Here is a 19,827-nt window from a genome sequence, read left to right on the forward strand (position 1 = left end):
TAGAAAGAAGTGTCAAAATGTTATTGAAACATAATTTGATTTTGTTATTTAGCTCCCAAAGTCTGCTTTTGAACGCCCTGCTCCATATGTTCATCTTTCTGTTTTTTAATAAAGTTTATGTGTAGGAAAGGTATTCTAAAGTTTGTAAGTGGGAAAGGTACTCTATTAAACTTTGTGATTAATTTGAGAATCTTTCTTGTTTGCAGAATTCTTACACTGGGACTTGGATTTCTTATTATCCCTTTTCTTCCTGCAAGTAACCTGTTCTTCCGTGTAGGATTTGTTGTTGCAGAGAGAGTCATCTACCTCCCCAGTATTGGCTATTGTATTCTGTTTACATACGGATTTACTCTCTTGAGTAAGCAAGCCAAGAAAAAGGTATTATCAAAATAATCACTAAGGCTGATGATGAAGTGTTTCAGTTGAGTGGTTTGGTTCTTAACTGGTTTCTCTTTCTTTAAGAAAATTCTTGCTGTCGCAGTACTTGGAATCTTACTGATAAACGTTATGCGCTGTGCGCTCCGCAGCAGTCAGTGGAGGTCAGAAGAACAGCTTTTTAGGAGTGCGCTGTCTGTGTGCCCTCTAAATGCAAAAGTAAGTCAGTTGTGGACTTTTAATCTTTTTTTTTCTTTTTCTTTTTTTTTTTTTAAAGAAAGTGTTTTTAATTTTGGGGTAGAAGAGCTCGTCTGTACTTGATGTAGTGTGGTATAGTAGACCTCCGTCTTGATTGGGGCAAAAATACGACATATCAGACACCTAAATTATGGTGTTAATGCAGTCAGTACACAGTGCACAGTCAATATCAGACAGTGCAAATTACAATTTTGTATTGTTCTGAAACTGTAATTCAGAACTTGGGGGTGGGAGTGAGGAGGGGGAGGAGAAAGGGGAATATACCTCTGGAAAAAGCATCCAGTCAAATCAGATGTGCTAGGAAAATCTCTTAAAAGGACTGTATGCATAATTGCAGATTATTACAACATAATATCAACGAGGATTTAAGTAAGTTGAAGTGCATTCACCCAAATAATTCCTATGCTATGATTTTAGAATCTTCTTTCTGTACCTCCCAGTGGTGTGTATAGCCTGCACAGCTAAGGGAGAAAGAAGCATATCATCTGTTTAATTGCTGGACATGGGGTAAAATCTTTGCTCCTACTTCTGCTCTTTAACAGTGGCTGAATGAGCTAGGTAGTCTTCAGACACAAGCAATGAGGAAAGCTGCAATATCCCTTGCAAATCTTAGTGAGGAAAAAAGTCAGAGATGGGACTCGATAAGATGTTTCACTGCACTGAACATCAGTGTAGCATGGTAGACTCAATCTAGCCTGCCATTAGAGGTGAACTCTGCAGCAGTCGTTCGGTAGCTGAGACTGGGATCTGTTGGAGTGTACCACAGAGCCCTGATGTTGTCTAAATTTTAGGACGCACTATCTTCAGTGAGCCTCAGAATAGGAATCCACAGCTTGTTAATAACACACTGATGTTCTGAAAGATTAGATTCCTGTAACCTAGAAAATACAGACGAAGATACAGAGTTTAAACAGCCAAGAAATGCTCAACTTTGTGAAGGGAATGATAAATATAGCACATACTAGAATACAAATAGGCATCAGTGAGCTCTAAAATGCATTTATGATCAATATTTAGAGCATGGTGATATCTTTGAATAATCTCAGATTTTGATACATAGAAAAAGAGCTGTAGTATTTTATTGTGGCAGTGGTAGGCAACCATCTCCTTTTTAATGATGACCTCAGTGTATCTTGTCTTCTGAATGATAAGTGCATACTATAAATGGAGCAAATGCAATCTGCTTCTTTGTGTATAGCTCCATCCATCTGCTATGGCAAGAGTACTTTAGACAGATCCCCACTCTGCCTGTGCTCCAAGGTCCTTGGACACAAGCCACGTCTGGCTGGGAAGCTGTGTAGCTGTGTTCGCACAGTGCTGTGCTTGAGCCGATAAGCTGTGTGCAAGCTACTGAACTAATGCAGCTGGTTCAAAGCCAATGAGTGTACAGGGAAAATGAGCTTGTGTTTGTCAACACTGGGCCCTCTAGACATGCCTGGACTGTATTGCTACTTGCGACAGCTTGCACAAATGGAGAGCATGGTGATGTGTACGGGGAGGTTTTTATAGATTCACATTCCAATTTTCTTTAAGGAGTCACTTTGAAATTGCATTAGTAGGGAACTTTGCTAGGCAAGAGTGTTAGAGAGTCCATGCCTAAAAGCTAGTCTTTTTTTTTTTCTTCATGGACTTCAGTCAATTTTGACCAAGATAAATGTAAAAAATGGAGCTGGGTTCCGTTTTGATCTTTTCTTGTCATGATATTGCAGACTTCCTTTAAAGCTGACTCCACAGGACTTTTCATTGGTCCATTTATTTTAGTGCAAGGCTGATGCAGACCAGGAGATGAATGTAGATAATATGTTTTTTATTATTTTTCTTGGAGCATCTTTAATATGTGTAAAATGCTCGTGCTTTAATACTCCTATGTAGCAGGGTCCTAGAATCTTCAGGTGTTACCCAACTGCCAACAAAAGCTGCAGCTCCTAATTCAAGCTTTGTCGTACATCTCTTCTGAATTCCAAATTGTCTATATATGAGCAGTGTAAAATAAATTTATCTTGATTCTAAATAGTGCATTCTCTAATTTCAGACTTACCTTCTTTGAATATCTTTCTTAAATAGAGGTGTGGAAACTGCAATAAATCAGATTCTCTGGCATAGTAGCAAATCTACCTCCTTTGACTGATGGATGCATCTGGCTCGAGGTGGTGAAATTTAGTATCATTTTTGATAAACATGGCCTAGTAATTTTGGAATGTGTTGGAAATAATCAAGTACCATAATGAAGTTAGAGATTTTTGATTTTAAGTTCATGATACAGAACAGTCTGGCAGCTCTGTGTCTAAAGAGAAACTGTTGCATATTTTTAAGTATATACGTTTGTGCATTTATTTATTGGAGAGAGAAAGGAGCATGTTATAGCTACGTCCAGGAGTATGTCACCCTTGCTTGGTCCTATGCTTGAGTTGGTTTGAAAGGTGGTTAGACTGTATACAGTGTATAGTATACATTTTGAATACACTTAACAGTATTTTGCTTAGATGAGCAGAAGGTGCCTGTATGCCATTTCTGTTTTTTTCATACAGTATAGATTCACTGAATTCCTGGAGTTCAATGGTGGTAAGCACTAGTGTGAGTTAGCGCCTGGCCTCTTTTCTCTACCAAGGCAGATTTTGTGAACAGTTACATAGACTGTTTCCACCTGGTATGTTAATAATATGCTACAGGTAGTTTATAAATTTGGAATGATTCCGTGCTAATGGCTTAGAAAAGGCTCACTGGATCTAATTCAGAATCTTTTCATTGATGTCAGTATGTTGCAAGTTAATCCTGGAGTGCTTTGTTGAAGTACTGGAATATCTAATTGCAGGCTATGAAGAAAGCCTAACTACAGTTTTGCCATATCAGACTACTTACTGGCTTGGGATTCATCCCCTTAGCTTTAGACGTCTACATGTGAGCAATCCAGATAGGCTCCCTTTATAACTGGGAGGAGAAACTGTCCCTTTTAGCACGTTTTGTCATCATCTTGAGCTATGTGACTGTCACAGGCCAGAAGGACTGCACTCTGTTCTGTGTGCTTCTTTCCACTGATTCTGACAGAAGTCCTGACAACTGCCTCAGATGTGGATGCATAAGGTGATACGAGATTTTGCCCTTCTACTGCTATTCGCTGTTTCTAGACATTGCTGTATTGCTCTTCACACTCTGAGTCTGATGCATCTTGTTTCCTTTAGATTTTTGAAGATTATTCCTGAAGATTATTTCATCTTGTTGGCTTTCTCTGCCATGCAGTGAGTTACTGTTGGAAATGTCAAGTTACTTTTTTCTTCCCTCTTAGCAAAGCCAGGACAATTTTTCAGAATCCAGAGACAGCTCTTATTTCTGGATGACTTCTTCTAATTAATTATATCATTAAAATTTGCAAGAATATCATTAAATACATGAGAAATAGTGATCATTCTTTTTTTTGTAGATTCGAAATAGCTAAATTTAAATGTAAACAGTTAACATTCTCCTTGCCACCAGCTTTCCTTTACCACATAGAATTGAATAAATGTGATTTTTAGGAAGAAAACACTTCAGTAGCAAAACCTCTGAAGTTACAATACTCTGAAAAGAATGTGCTACTAACCATGCTTTATTCTTAATGCTTCAGGGCAAACATATCTCTCATAATAGTTTGCAAAGACAAGCTGTTTTAATCCTGAAAATGTACAACAGAGCCTTGAGACTGTTTTTCAATTCTTGGGCTAGGCTGTGGTGCCATGGTTATGTTAACTTTAAATATGGCATGCCTGTTGAGATAACCAACTTTTCTCGTGGGGTATTTTTAGTACTTTCCTCTTTCCTAATTGCCCTCATTGCAGAGAATGCTGTGTTGTTATTCATCCCTGAGAAATGTTCATTTTAGAGCTATTACTGTAAAGTAATTACGTGTTTAAGTTTGATAAAGGAGTAAGTGGGCATAATGTAACATGTCATTTCCAGTTGATATCCATCATTAATGCTCATCTGAAAATGAAATGGTATATCTGCTCTTAAATGTTTAATCAGGAAAGGAAACTCCTTTCCCAGGTTGTCCTGGGCAGTATCAATCAAAGGCAGAAGAAACATCTCTCTAGAGATTAAATTTAAAACAATCACACTGCCCACCTCATTTTTAAAAGGCAGATTCTTCCCTCCCACTGGCATATAGAAAGTGCTTGTCCCCACATTGAGCAGATAGGGGTCATAGGAGTGAGTGATCAAGGAGAATTACAGCCTTGTGCTTAGCGGAGGGCATGTAGATTGTTGTAACTCTGGTTGAGGGGAGTAGAGCAAAAGGCTCATCTTGGCAGCTCTCTCTAATGGCAAAAGAAGTGAGAGACATGGCTGTTCAGCAAAAGTAATCTGCACCTTTCAAGTGATTCTGTATGCCTAGAAACAACTCCTGAATGTTTTTAAAAATAACTACATTTAAATATATATATTTATATATATATATTTACTGCATATTTACCCATTGAAAATTATCTTGACAGCTCTTTTTGTCATTCGATATTTATGTTAGGCTGAGGGGTTCTTTTGGTTCACTTGTTAAACAATTTTTCTTCTCTTACTTTCTTTGTCACCAATATATTTAGAGGAGCTCAGGCTTCAATTTATCTTGAAGGGAAGCTAGGAAACATACAACAAGGAACTCTTCATTTTCAGGAGTATTGCTTAGAAATATCATTTCCTTTCATGCAGAAACTGTATCTGAGGACAGAAGAAATACACTGTAAATAGTCTTGTTATTGGTTTTAATACTATAATACATCTTTCTAGTTCAGTTCACAAAATATGTATGTACACTTAATATTTCATGTCATGTTTTGACTTTAAATAATTGATATCTTTTGGATTTTTGCAATACACACAATTCTGTTTACATGAGAAAAAGCTTTCCACTGCTGCTTTAGATAGAAATGGACGTTAAGAAGTTCCGCACTTCAAGAAACTGAGGAATAAGTAGAATCAGAAAGTGAAATGCCGATGGGTTGTTCATAACAAAAGACAGCTAAAATGTATTTTTTGATTTTTTTCTTGTATGGTCTGTCCTCAGTCTTGTAATCAATTTTTTTTTTCTTGCAGAATACTTATGATTTCTGTAAAATGTAAAACAATAAGAAAAAAATGCACTCAAAACTATTTTAGAGGAAGAAATTGAATGTAGTCTTAGTTTTGCTGATACTGAAATGTGCATTCAGGTATTTTAAGGGGTAATATAAATTCTTGACTGAAATCTTCCTTGATTTTTTTTTTCTGATTTGCCACAAGTTATCTTTTATCTGGGAGCACAGCAAAATTTAATAACCTAATTTGCTCTAGATAGAGTTTGAGTGTGTAAATTTCAGCATATATAATCACAGCAATCCAGTTTGGTAAGAATGTTGTCATAGTGTGCTGAAAAATTTCATGAAGAGATGATACAAATAATATTCAGTCCTAAGAAGCATTTTTCAAGGTGTATCATTTTACTGTAATGACTCATTGGAAAGCAGTGCCATTCTATTTTTGTCAAAGTTAAGTGATCTTTATAAATGGCTATGCCTTGATATAAATGTACCGTTCTGTTACTTCTTTGGAGTGGACCTTGTCATATTTTTATGAATGTACAAAGGAAGTGCCTGGATTTTTATTTTTTTAACTTGAAAGCTGTACTAAAGCTTTTATGGGATGCTGAATTTGTGTGCCTTACAGCCTAAGGAGCTGCTTCTGTGAAAACTTAGTAAGCCTTACAGCATCTTTGCTATCTTTAAAACCAGTGAAACTACTTTTTCACTTATTCTAGAGAGCATGGAAAATAGTTTTAATTTGATTTGTTGATGGTATGTTACAGCATAGTCACAGTCACGTAGAGGTGGAATTCAGTGACTAAATAGTGTAATAGATTCAAGCATAATTGTGTCTTGGATCAATGGGTCCCAGGTATTGCACCAAACACGATGAGAATTAATCCTTTGATGGACACATGAGATTAACTACTTTTTTGACTGTATAATGTGAATTAGACTTATTTAAATGTATTACAAACCTATATTTATGTACTTCAGTGTGAAGTAATTTCAGCACAGTGTTTCTGAGGAGATTTAAATTAGATTTTCGAGGTATGGAAAAAATTACAGTGTGAGAGTTTGTTTAGATGAGGCTTACAACTTAATTTCAAATAGTAAGGTAATTTATGTAATGAATTCTGGTCTAGTTGCAGAGAAGTCTATTTGCAGGACTTGGTACTCAAAACACTTTTATTTCTAAACTTCAGTCTTCCTTTGACCAGGGAACGTAGTCTTAAAGTAGGATACAAAATGTCTTCCAATTAAGATTTTTTCTTGAAATTCCTACCTAATCCTTTAATCCTTATCATAAATTCAAATGATAAGGATCTTTTTCCCTGTAGTTATCCCAAAGCCCTAGATCTTCCCTTCATTCTCTGCTTTTTAACAGTCAAGGTCTTCAACATGATGCCACACACTTTTTTTTTTTTTTTTTTTTTTTTTTTCCAGAGATGATGTTTCTTGCATTACTATGTCAAGACAATAATATTTGGGTCTTTTGCAGGGTGAATGCTGGTTGGCATTCTTTGTGGGTTTTCTTTGTTTTGAAATATGGAGCTTAGCTTAATTTTTCTGTTTATTTTTTTTCTGGCTTATGCTATAGTGAAAGCCAAGTTTAATCAACGCATATTGCTATAGTTTATCTTCTGCTATGCTAGATTTGAATGAGTCAGCCTTTCTTTTAGGCATCTGACAAATAAATGAAGGACAAGAGGTGTCCATATAAAAACTATTACAGATAGTGTCATGACCTCATTTATAATACCAGGGAGTGAAAAATCTTTCTTAACTAGCTAAAACAGGTAAGTTGATCTATTAATTTATTCCTCATATTTTATCTTGCTGTTGTCATTGTCTGTATTGACCAGTCTTGAGATCCACCTACAACATAAAGCAGTAGTGAATGACAAAAATTCTGTCTGTATCTATTTGTAGTAAGAATTTTTAGCAACTTGACTCCACAAAATATCTGACTGGGTGGCATCTGGCTAAAAAGTTCATCTGTGTTTTCAGGTGCACTACAATGTTGGCAAAAACCTGGCTGACAAGGGAAATCAAAGTGCTGCAATCAAATACTACAGAGAAGCTGTAAGGTATTAGAAATTTTACTGCTTTATTGAGCTATCCTAAAATTGCTTTAAGGTTTAACAGGGAGAAAATGCTTAGGTATTCATTTTCATGTTCTGCAGCGATGCAGAGCTAACAATTTGCATAAAGGAATGTGTCTTCCATACATAATAATAATCTCTTAAATTTTACATTTTAGGTTGAATCCTAAATATGTACATGCCATGAACAACCTTGGAAATATTCTGAAAGAAAGAAATGAGCTCCAGGAAGCAGAAGAGTTGCTGTCCTTAGCTGTACAAATACAGTATGTTTAGAACAAAGCCAAGCAGTATTTTGCACCAGTTGAGCAGAAAGGATACAATGGGATCTTCTGTTCAAAGTGCTCAGTTGTCATCTCTCTTATTTTTTTCTCCAATTTATTCAGACCTGATTTTGCTGCTGCATGGATGAATCTAGGAATAGTACAGAACAGTTTAAGAAGGTTTGAAGAGGCAGAGCAAAGCTACTGGACAGCAATTAAACACAGGAAAAAATATCCAGATTGTTACTACAATTTAGGGCGGTTGGTGAGTACTTTTGAATAAATTATTGCTATTAGAGTAATTTGTGTGTGCATATATTTCTGCTATGTTGTTAAATGCTGATCATTATTCCAGTTTAATCGATTTGTAGTTCAGGGTGATTTCCTACTTTCAATAGCTTTTTATATTGCTTTCCTAGTATAATTCCTTTCTTATCACCTTTGGTAGTCCTACTTTCCATGTAAAGACATCTAACCAAAAATATAGATTGTGATCTTTTGTTTAAGAGAGTTTTTTAAACATTTATCAATATCAGACTGCTTTACAGTCATGAGTATATTCCAACAAAGTGTTAGGTAGTAGAACTATGCAAAAAAATGATTTTAGATTCATGGAAATACTTACAGTAAATATTTACTTATTCTCTTGTGTAGATTTCTAAATTACATGCTAATTTTCTTCCCCCCCTTATTGGTGCATATGTATCTGACTGGCTTCCAGAGGAAAAAAAACAACATAAAAGTGAATATATACCAGTCTGTCTTCCATGCTACCCTAGTATTCTTTTTACATTTCTTATTTTTATCTGTAAGAGCAAGTTTTACTGGAACAGAGAGAGAGATTAATAATCCTGGTGCCTTTAGTTCATAATTGGAAAGTAAAGTAAATCAGAGTGAAATTACTGGAGTTTTCTTTCTTTTTAGTATGCAGATTTGAATCGCCATATAGATGCATTGAATGCATGGAGGAATGCTACAGTTCTGAAACCAGAGCATAGCTTGGCTTGGAACAATATGATTATATTACTTGATAACACAGGTATAAACCCATTGGAATATTTTAATGACTAATTCAGTGTCTTTCAAAACTCAGTTTGATGTTTATTTATCTAAAAGGAGTTCTACTTATTTGGCTACCAAGATACTCTCCATAAAAATTAGAATCCTTTCTAACTCAGTGGTGTTAAAGCATCACTTGAAATCCAGCCCATCAATTGCATTTCTGATCCTCGTTTTAAATGACATCATTTTGCAAGCATGTTTTTATTAGAGACCAAACTTCAGAACTCTCGAATCTCTGCTTTTGTTCTTCTAAAAGTGTTATTTGTTGAAAATAAAATGGAAGCTTTCTGTTGTCTTATTCTGTAGGCCTTTATATTTGTGTCAGAGACACCTGGTTTTTCTTTAAAAACACATGAAATAATCAGCCCTTCATATATAGTAGGTGTGCTTGCAGCATGAAAAGTAGCTAGTAAGCTGTGTTAAGATGCCTTCTCTTTTTTCCAATCTAGGCAATCTAGCTCAAGCAGAAGCAGTTGGAAGAGAGGCACTGGAGTTAATACCTAATGATCATTCCCTTATGTTTTCTTTGGCAAATGTACTGGGGAAATCACAAAAATATAAGGTAGGTAACTAGAGCTCTGTGTTGTTTTTTTTTTTGTTGTTGTTGTGGTGGTGGTAGTGTTTCTTTAACCGTATATACTGTGTATATATAACCATATATACTGTGTATACTGTGTATAAACTCTTGTGTGTGTTTCTGTAGAAACTGTTTGAGGAAATCATCACAGACTGTGACTTTGTCAAGATTCAGTGCTCATTTCTGTCATGGAATTGTTGTGTGACTCTGACCTAAATTCATCTCACCTTATTTTAGATGTCTGTTTTTGGAACATTGCTGCCCTGAACGATGTCAATGGTCATTGAAGAGAAATAGGCTCTTAAGCACACTAGAGGGCAGTTAGGGTCTTATATTGGTTCACTGGTTCTCTCCGGAGAGAACCTCCTCTGATTTGAAGTCCTTGGTTCAGGGTCCAAAATCAGATGTGATGTGTTAGTTCTTGTGCTCTTTGTAAGGAAGCAAGGTTTACCATTACCCGATATGAATTCTAGCCTCTTTACCTCAGAAGCCATCTAAAATGAAGATATCACAGACTCTCTAATCCCAGGTTGAGGATGGGATACCTAAGTAACCGCAGAATATTATGGTATGTTCATACATAGAGCAATGTACTGAACTTTCACTTGAATATAGTTGGCCAGCTAGCGAGTGGTACTTCAGTATTAACTACTTATATTTAAAAGTAGTAAATGTAATGCAGTTGAGGTCAGAGACATATTTTCCAGAAGGAATTGTATGAACATTCAGAGAATAAATTATACATCGTTAATATTTTTCGTTATTTTAATTGACTCCATAGTTACCGATAGATGCAGGCAATAGGGACAAATAAATAATGGAGGAATTTTTTCGTATTCCTCAGAAAAACATCATTTACTGAACTATGGCTCTCAGGGGGGTTGATGGCTTTTTGACATGTTGTAATGTTAGCAGTGCTGAAGGAACATCCTCAGTGTAAGTGAAGTAAGATCTTATGATGTTAGACTTCATAGACTTGATAGAATGGATGCATTTTTTTTCCCACCAATGACTGTGTTCACTAACATTTCCAGTCATGTCCAAATGTGGAGTGATGACCTGTCCACATGTCAGAGGCCATGGCAGGCCTAACACCTAGTTTTTCTGTGTTGCTGTTACACACCACATTGCATTTTCTCTAGACTGTCAGTTTCATTTTTTGTACACTCTATTGCTGTTCTCTTTCCACCTGAAGCTGTTATAAAATATATTTTTAGGTTACATTAACAAAGTTCCAGAAGGATACAAATTAACATCCAGAATGTATAAGGATAACATTATGGAGGAGTTAATTGCTAGTATTATTTTGATGAGTCATGAGTGTGAAAGAATAGAGTATTGTACAGTTATGTAGCAAGAATAATATGCAGCCTGACAGAATAAAAAATGTTTATAATGAAGTAAGTAGAAGAAATAAGTGAAAAACTAGTGAGGAAACTTTTTCCAGGTATAGGAAAACAAGTCTGCCACAGTAGATTTAAAAAATAAAAAAGCAGGTAGTGCTTTTGATGGCTAGTTCTGAAAGGTTATTATGCTGCATGGGAATGCATTGGAGACAGTGGAAATGATGGTGGGAGAAACTCAAGCCTTCAAGTCAGCATCCTGAATAAAGCAGAAGGTGCAGTAGAGCCCAGGGAAGAAAGGAGGGAGCCACTGACAGTTTTAATAGTTCAACAGGGAGTAGTAGGTTTGTGCAGAGCAAAGTATAACTTATCTACTAACTTGAAATTGATGAGAGCAAACTCAAATAGGGAGAGCAAACTAAGGGCATTGGAAAGTGCACTTAGAAAAGGTAACGATAGCAGTAGCTGTATTTTGCATGGACTGGAAACCAGAGATACAAGATTGTTTGTGGTTTTTGTTTGGTTGGTTGTTTTTGTTGGTTGTTTTTGTTTGTTTGTTTAAGTGGGAGAATATAAAATGAAGGTAAAAAGAGTGGGAGATTAAGATTTCTTGCCTACCTCATCAACATGTAAAAACAGAAGTGGATGGCTCTTTAAGGATTTTTATTATGTATGGGAGGAGAGGGGAAGACGGGGGATTGGAGGCTGTCAGGGTGATGGAGGTGATTTGCAGAGGGCTGCCTGGCTGTGTCTGTTGTGTTGCATAACCTCAGGCATTTCATTTATTAGGTTACTTGTTATGTGTCTGTATAAAAGTTGATACTACGTTGGCTCTGTTGCCATGAAGTAAGATTTGGTTTGGGTTTGTTGTGTTTTTTAGGTTTTGTCTTGGTTTTTGGTACTTACTTTAAAAGGCACCAAATTGAAAAGATTTTACTATTATGAAAGAGTTCATTCAAATAAGTACACAATATTCTTCAGTTTCAAATGTTCTTTTCAGTAGATGGATTTTCTGAGACCAAAAAAAAAATCCCCCAACTCATTACGATTTCAGTTTGTATCTATTCATGAATGATTTATTGTTTCAGAAACAAAGGCACATAAAGGATGAGCTGTTTTGGTGTTTTTGCTTTTTTTTAAAAAAAAAAAAACATCTATTATATCAAGTTCGATTTCTCATTTAAGTACTTGTTCTTGTTGCAATGGACAGAGAATCAAGCTATCTTTAGTTCTTTGAAAATATGTATGCTGTATTTTTCTTCTGTATACATCTATGCTTTTTCTGTAAGAAGTACAACAAATTGGAAACATTCAGCACTTTTTCTATTTGAAATAAAGCCAGACAACAATTTTGTGCTGTGGCCTTGGCAGCAGATGGAATGCAGTGTGCTTTCCCAAAGCCTTTGCTATACACAGTGTGCAAGTTTCTTGACAACACTTGATTTAAAGCTTTGGCAAGACAGTAATTTGAAATATCACCGGATGTACTGGAATGTATATTTATTCCATATATCTGCAATAATATGAATGTGATGCACCTTAAATAGCCTTTAATCAGACAGTATGCTTCTACAAGCAAAGCAGTGGCAGTAAGAGTGTTTCCAGTATGTGGTTGGAGATATGTACAGTAATGAGAGTCAGTCAAATCTGAGCACGTGTTTTATTATATTTTCTGGGAATGCACTGCACATGTTGTCCCATCATAGCATCAGCAGTGAAAGGGTGAGTCTGTACACTAGCTGCTTCTCCTCTGTGTAGGTGACAGCATTCAGGCATAAAAGGGAGGTAAGTGGACAGCACAGCTTTCAGTCTGTTGTTAGCCTGCCCAGTAAGGAAAGCAGAAGTTTACTTAGTAAATTAAAATACTAGAAATTGCAGTGGAAAAATTACAAGTTGTAGGACTTCTGACTACTGAATGGTTTCAAGTGCCATTCTGCTGTTGATTTTTAGGTTTGGTTGGGTGTATATAAAGAGGTTATCTTGCAATACCACGAGGCTTGCCAAATGTTTGAATCTTGGAACGTTTCTCAAGTGACTGACTTAAAATCGTAACATAATTTTGACTGGAAAGGGACATCCAGAGGTCATCTAGTCCAATCCCTGACCAAGTCGGGCACCAGAACATGCAAGGGGACAGCCAGCTTGAAAGCAGCTCTGCAGAAAAGCACAGGAGGTCCTGGTGGACACCGAGCTGAGCACGAGCCAGCAGCGTGTCCTTGCAGCAAAGAAGGCTAAGGGTGTCCAGTGCTGCATTAGACAAAGTATTGCCAGCAAGTCAAGGGAGGAGATCCTTCCCTTCTACCCAGCACTGGTGAGGTGACACCTGAGGACTGTGTCTAGTTCTGGGCTCCCTGGTGGTACAAGAGAGACAAGGACATAGTAGAGAGTCCAACAAAGGGCCATGAAGATCAGAAGGGACTGAAGTACCTCTTGTTTGAAGAAAGGCTGAGAGCTGGGACTGCTTAGCCTGGAGAAGAAAAAACTCAGAGGAAATTTTCTCAATATCTATAAATACCTGAAGGGTGGGTGCAAAGAAGGAACCAAGCTCTCTTTGTTGGTGCCCAGTGACAGGACAAGAGGCAATGGACACAAACTGCAACAGAGGAGATTCCTACTGAACATCAGGCAGCACTTCTGTGCTGTGTGGGTGATGGAGCACTGGCACAGGTTGCCCAGAGAGGCTGTGGGGTCTCCTCCTTGGCAGACCTTCAATAGCTGCCTGGAGATGGGCCTGGACAACCTGCTCTGGGTGGCCCTGATGGAGCAGGAGGGTGGGACCAGATGGCCTACAGAGGTGCCTTCCAGCCTCAGCCATCCTGTGATTCCTGCCAGTCCATTTGTCTATACTATCTAGGTATGAATGGTAGCCTTCCCCTCCAGTGTACTGACCACAGCCCTTCCTTAAGGGCTATCTGTAATGTTCCTGATAGCGCGTTCAGTCTCATCACCCAAATCATTAATGAAGTGTCTAAACACAGCGGGTCTCAAATAGCTCAAATAGTTCATCCAAGTACATTAATAGCCAGGGTATGAGAATGATAAAGCTGATGATGATGCGAAAGAAAAGCAAAGCCAAAACTTGTACTAAAGAATCATATACTGCATAAATTTCTGGACATCTGGTTCCCTTGTTGTCCTTCTACAGAAAAAAAGTATGTCCTACAAAAGGATTTGTCAAGAACCTGAGGGCTTTTGTAATTTCCTTGATTTTACAAAACAAAGGCACTTTCTGCATCAGTCTTTTTTGGCTTGAGAGTGACAGCCTTAGTTGTGCTCTGGAATGCTTTGAAAGCGTGAACTTTGGGTTTGAATTTGGACATACCAGGAAGCTCTAAAGTCACTCAGTTGAGTCACTGAATCTTGATAGCAGAAACTTCTCACCTGCGGGGCCCTTATGGAGACTTATGTCATACTTCTCAGAAGAACACAGCAGAATCAAAAATCTGGCTGATAGGTTTTCTTTTTTAGCAGAGCTTGTGTGGTGATGTGTAGTTTTAAATAGCAAAGGCTTAGCGCAAAGGAAAGGCCTTTTCCCCAGGGTTGTTCTCAAATAGCTTGGACATTAAGTGTGTGCATTAGAACAGGTAATTTTATCTCCAGGTAATTTGCCCTGAAACCAAATGAGCAACTTTCTCTAAAACACAGCATAGCCCAGGATCCAAGTGAAATTGCTTTTCTAAAGTATCTATTCTTGTATGCAAGTGAGTAAATATGGTCCATTTGGATTGGGAAATATCTTTCTAAACTTATACAGGAACTATGCTCTGGAACAAAAGTGTCTATATCAGCAACTAGTTTGGTAAAATAAAAATGTTGAATTAGGGAATTAACTTAGCAGTAAATTGTTCTTGTGAAAATTTGGTGAGAGTTTAGCTTTTCTAACTACTCAGACATCAACAGTCCTAAGAGCACACGCACTGAAGCTGGGAATATGGAAAAGGTTGCTTGTGAGAAATACGAGGAACAGTTCAGTTGGTTTCATTTTTAAGAAACAGACACTCTGCTATTCTTCATTGAGAACCATGTTGAAACATCTGTTTGAAGGGTTTTTACTGAAAAGCTCCTGCCTGAAATGGTAAAAATTGTTAAAGGGAAAGCTGTCTAAAAGTAGTTGTCTCAGATGCTACATTACGCTTGTTTTGATTGAATGAATAGGTAAAACTTCAGCAGGTAATGTTTGAAAATAGTTATAACTATGGGGGGAAAAAGTTAAACTGCTTTACTTGTGTTTCACTTTTAGCTCTCAGCTAAAATAATGTGTGCCTGCGAAATCTTGGTACTCTACTTGTACCACTGTCACTGTTTTCTGGAGGCTACAGCCACCTGAACTACAGGATCGTGCAGGCTTGATTTTACATACTGTGGCATCATAAAGATATGGCATAGTTTGGGGTTTCTTTCAGTTACAATTTTGTGTACATTTTGTATGATTTTATATGCTGCAAGAGTAGACTGTCCTGTTGACTTGTTCTTCTAAATTTTTCAGGAATCTGAAGCTTTGTTCCTCAAGGCAATTAAAGCCAATCCAAATGCTGCCAGTTATCACGGTAATTTGGGTAAGAGCTTTTCTATGTCTTATCAGCTGTATTGTTTGTTTGCTTCATATTTGTTGTGTTTTAAAAGAAAAGGCAATCTTTTGAGCCTTCTTCCTGCTGGGCAGATTTCTATTTTACTTCCTAGAAAAACTGCCAGCCAGAGAAGAACAGGGCACTAAACCAGAAAAGCCGTCACATGATATGACAGATCAAGAGGGCTGCACAATCCAGCCCAGGGGTAGCTGCACTTCAGTGGCTGTAAATTGGTTCATTTATGCTACGCTTGTAACCCGCAATGAGCTCACCAGATAAGAGCTGCCATTTATGGCTACAGTGTAATTCATTCCTTCATCATTCCCATGCCAGTTCTGCTCCCAGGCTTTGCTCCTGCCTTTGGCAACAGAACAAGCAGCTACTGTGCCACCAGCCAGTGAGAGACCCTCACTGGAAACAAATGCCTTAATGTTGTTTTCCAAGTGATTGGCAAGACTGTGCATTATTCAACAATATTGCTAACTAAATTCTTCACTGATGTTCCAGCTGTGCTTTATCATCGCTGGGGAAATCTTGACTTAGCAAAGAAGCACTATGAAGTCTCTCTGAAGCTTGATCCTATGGCACCCGGGACCAAGGAAAACTACAACCTCTTAAGAAGAAAATTGGAGCAATTGCAGAAGAAAGGCGGTGCCTGATGTTTCTTTTCAGGTTGTCCGTGCATGCTGTTTACTGTTAATGTTACATGGTTACTTTTGACCATGTAAAGGATTCAGTCGTTGTTTCTCAAACATAACACCACCACCAGCAATGCACATTTGAATGTCCAATTATGCCCTCCTACAGATTCGAACATTTCAGCTGGAGTTTGGAGGATCTTTTTATTTTTTTCTCCTGAACTGCTTTTAAAGTCCCTTAGAACACTTTTATAGGTATACGAAAGCGATGCAGATGGATTCACAGATGTGAATAAATAGCAATATTTGCTTTCACTTGCAATTTGATATCTTCGTCTGACTTTTTAGTAGCAGGATGAATATCAGAAGGCAGTTTTATTTCTGAAAGTGTTTCTGGAAAAAGTGCAATTTCCTGCTTAAACCCTGATCTTTTCAAGTATGAAGAATACCTGTCCACTTCAGTTTTATTACTGCTTTCTACTGCCAGTCCTGCAGAGACAGTGGAAGAATGGATTCTCTCCAGCACATCAGTCTGCTCTTGTAATCTGAGTAACGCCCTTGTTCTTGTTTCTGGCTCCACCATTTGAAGTGTAGGATTTGTACAGGTGTAAATGAGCACTGTAAAAGGTTTGTCAGCCAGTATACTGCTGAGGTATGCTTGAGTGAAGAAAGTACTCCTAGATTTAAGGCAAAGATTTTAGCAAGCAGCAAAGGGACGAGAACAAAGTTTAAAATGACGGAGGGGTAAGGTAGAGTTTCTGTTCTTGCAGGCCAGCCTCATCTAGTATAGACAGCATGGGCCACAAATCAGCTCTCAAAGCCAGTCAGTGGTCTAAACACAGTATAGCGTCTATAGGAGCTAATTCCTGTGGCTATAGGCACTGCAGTGCTTTCTGGTTAAGGACATAACTTTTGGCTCCTACATTGTTGGTAAATAGAGAATTTCTGTGAAAAAGTAACTGGGCAAACAACCTGACCGTGGCTATTGAGGTATGAACTGGAAGGAACTCTGATTCCATTTTTGTCTCCCATGGCTCATGAGCTTGCGAAAGAGACAGTTAAATAAGCATAACTGTTAATGTGTAAACTGATCACATTGATGCGGGATGATTCAGAGGTGGTACCCATTGATAACAGTGTCACTTTTCAAAATGTGTTATGCTTTAATACATGTTTAAACTCTGGCTGTCCAAAGTTGTTTGTCTTGTGCCAGTATTTACAATCCTGCTTCAGGAAATCATCACATGTCTATTTTCTTATTTGTTTTCTTGTTTGCTTGTTGTATTCAAGATTGGAAGATTGCTATCAGATGTGAAAACCATGGAATTTAGCCTCTCTTTTTGCATTCCTTGGTTCTTTTTTCCCCTCATAGGAAGACATTGATCAATACAGTGTTTGCAGCTTTCCTAATGAGTCCAATGATTATGTTATAGGAGACTGTGGAATGTTCCTCATACATAACTCATCTATGTGTGGAACCATTTAAAATGTTGAGGGAAAGCCTGCCATAGGGACAGTATGTCGCGTGACCTTGCCATCTGACTACCATATTCTACATCTGTGTCTTGAACCTATAATAGGCTAATTTTAAATTTGTTTGGAAATGACAATTGCTTCAAGAACCAAGTGTGTCTACAGAGCACAATACAATACTGCAGAGCTACCCAAGCATCCTCTGACAAAGCTTGTTTGGTAAAGTAATGTAATATTCTTTCCAGACTAACTATAAATCAAGACAGCAAGGCTGGCAATGGAATACTGTCCACAAATTTGGCTCTGAATGAATGAATATGCTTGCATTGCACATACCCAAATCGTATGTTGTCATACTAATTTTAGTTGAGGTACCAGAAGAATATATTTTTATTTGTGCAGCGTTCTGCTAATATGCCGTATCTCTCAGCAGGGCTGATTGGTTCCTGTAGGGCCCCAAGTCAATGCATTGTATCCACTTCTTCTGGTTTCCAGAGAGAAGTTTCAGAAAGCAGTTTCTGAATGTCTTTATAGGATATAAACATGCTTTTTGGTAAGTATCCATACTGATCCAGCAGGACACTGCACCAGTATGGCTAGTCACCTTCTGATAACCAGTATAGTTCAGTCAGGACCAACTTTTGTACCCAAAATGTGCTGAAATAGATACACTGTTCAGTACAAACAGCACACTTTGATGGCCTGGTATGCATCAGATATAGAGAACATGTAACTACTTTAGTCATGAGGTATTAAAGGGCTGGGATCTGGCTGGATGTGCTAGTTTATAACAGAAAATAGATGTTTAATATAATCAGGTCTTTTCTGTATATTTGGAATATGACATATTGAGTTTAAATTATTATTCTCATCATAAAGTTCATATGTATATTTGTGCCTGTTGGCTGCCAGGTTAGAGTTACAGAAATCCAGTAGATCAATATTACATATGGGGTATGAATTCTCTCTAGCTCATTACAAACCGAAGTTGTTGCAGAAATTCCTCTGAGGAAATCAGTTTGTCCTACTCATGAGTCGTAAACGGTAGCAATATGCCAACAAGCTGAATACCTTGTTGGCATTTGAAAATGGTGTTTACTCTTCAATACAGACAATGTGATTCATTCTCAATTGGGTCTTGGACACCTATTGTGTTACTGTGGGGGGTGGGGGTATTTGTTTTATATCATTTTTAGTGCTATAGAAATTCAGTGTAATTACTGGTATGATGGTAATAAGGATACACTTATGATTGTGCATAATGTTGACGCATTAATTGGGTTCAAAAGAAGCAACAACTGCTTTTTTCCATTAAAATTTTTTTAAGACTTTCAGAATGCTGAATCCTAAGAATGCTAAGGTTTGTTTTTTTTTACTTTATCTTAGAATTATTTTGAGAATGAAAGTAATACAGTGAGCTTTATTGAAATGTTTATATTATTATCCTTTTTCTTTTTTTCTTGTACCTCATAACTGACTCCTGGAATAGTGCAAACCAGCCACCCTGGATAAAAAGAAAGGTATAGAAAAGTGTCTGATTCTGTAGTAAAATGAAGAAATATGGATACTTTTTTTCCCCCCAAAGCTTGCTTGTTCAAATACAGTTCTGAAGAGAGAAATACGGAATGATTCAATGCACAGAATGGAGTCAGAAAAATGTTCACACTGCTATAGATAACAGCCTCTTTTCACCAAAAACTTTCAGGAGAGTTCCCATACTGTATGTTTCTCTCATGTTTAGAACAATGTCATGTACATGAAGTTTCCTGTTGTTTAATTTCACACTTATGACTTAGAGATGTGGATTGTGTGTGTATGAGCGCTCAGAAATAAAAATCTTTTCTTTGTTAAAACTATTGGGCCTGTTAATTGGAAACAGATTCCTACATATTTTAGACATCTACATCTGAGCTATTCATCCCATTTTTTCTGTGTTGTCAATGGGAATAAAACAGGTAATTTGAAATATGATTCATCTAAAGGAAAAGATGTGAGGCATCCTGTGCTTGAAGCAGTCATTCCTCTTCACTAACTTCAAAGGGCAACTAAGATGATCAGCTCACCTATCTGAAGAAAATCTCACTCTGCTGCTTTCAGATGAATTGATCTGGTCCTCTATAGCTCTCCTACAGTCCATCCTT

At 37.4% G+C, this 19,827-nt stretch overlaps 1 protein-coding gene across 2 annotated transcripts in view; it reads left to right on the forward strand.

Annotated features, from left to right (window-relative positions):
• The window catches only part of TMTC4 (transmembrane O-mannosyltransferase targeting cadherins 4), a 52,410-nt gene extending 32,868 nt beyond the window's left edge, over positions 1-19,542 (forward strand). Inside the window, exons 10-18 of one of the 2 annotated variants that reach the window (XM_035318645.1) lie at positions 207-378; positions 463-594; positions 7,668-7,747; positions 7,921-8,028; positions 8,149-8,290; positions 8,950-9,064; positions 9,537-9,649; positions 15,494-15,563; positions 16,083-19,542. In XM_035318645.1, coding sequence (XP_035174536.1) covers positions 207-378; positions 463-594; positions 7,668-7,747; positions 7,921-8,028; positions 8,149-8,290; positions 8,950-9,064; positions 9,537-9,649; positions 15,494-15,563; positions 16,083-16,234 — 1,084 coding nt within the window. In that variant the 3' untranslated portion in view covers positions 16,235-19,542. The remainder of the gene's footprint in view (positions 1-206; positions 379-462; positions 595-7,667; positions 7,748-7,920; positions 8,029-8,148; positions 8,291-8,949; positions 9,065-9,536; positions 9,650-15,493; positions 15,564-16,082) is intronic. The other variant, XR_004748481.1, reaches the window with a different exon arrangement.
• The last annotated feature ends 285 nt before the right edge of the window (positions 19,543-19,827 follow it).

The sequence above is a fragment of the Oxyura jamaicensis genome, chromosome 1 (genome assembly GCF_011077185.1).
Source record: "Oxyura jamaicensis isolate SHBP4307 breed ruddy duck chromosome 1, BPBGC_Ojam_1.0, whole genome shotgun sequence".
Taxonomy (NCBI): domain Eukaryota; kingdom Metazoa; phylum Chordata; class Aves; order Anseriformes; family Anatidae; genus Oxyura; species Oxyura jamaicensis.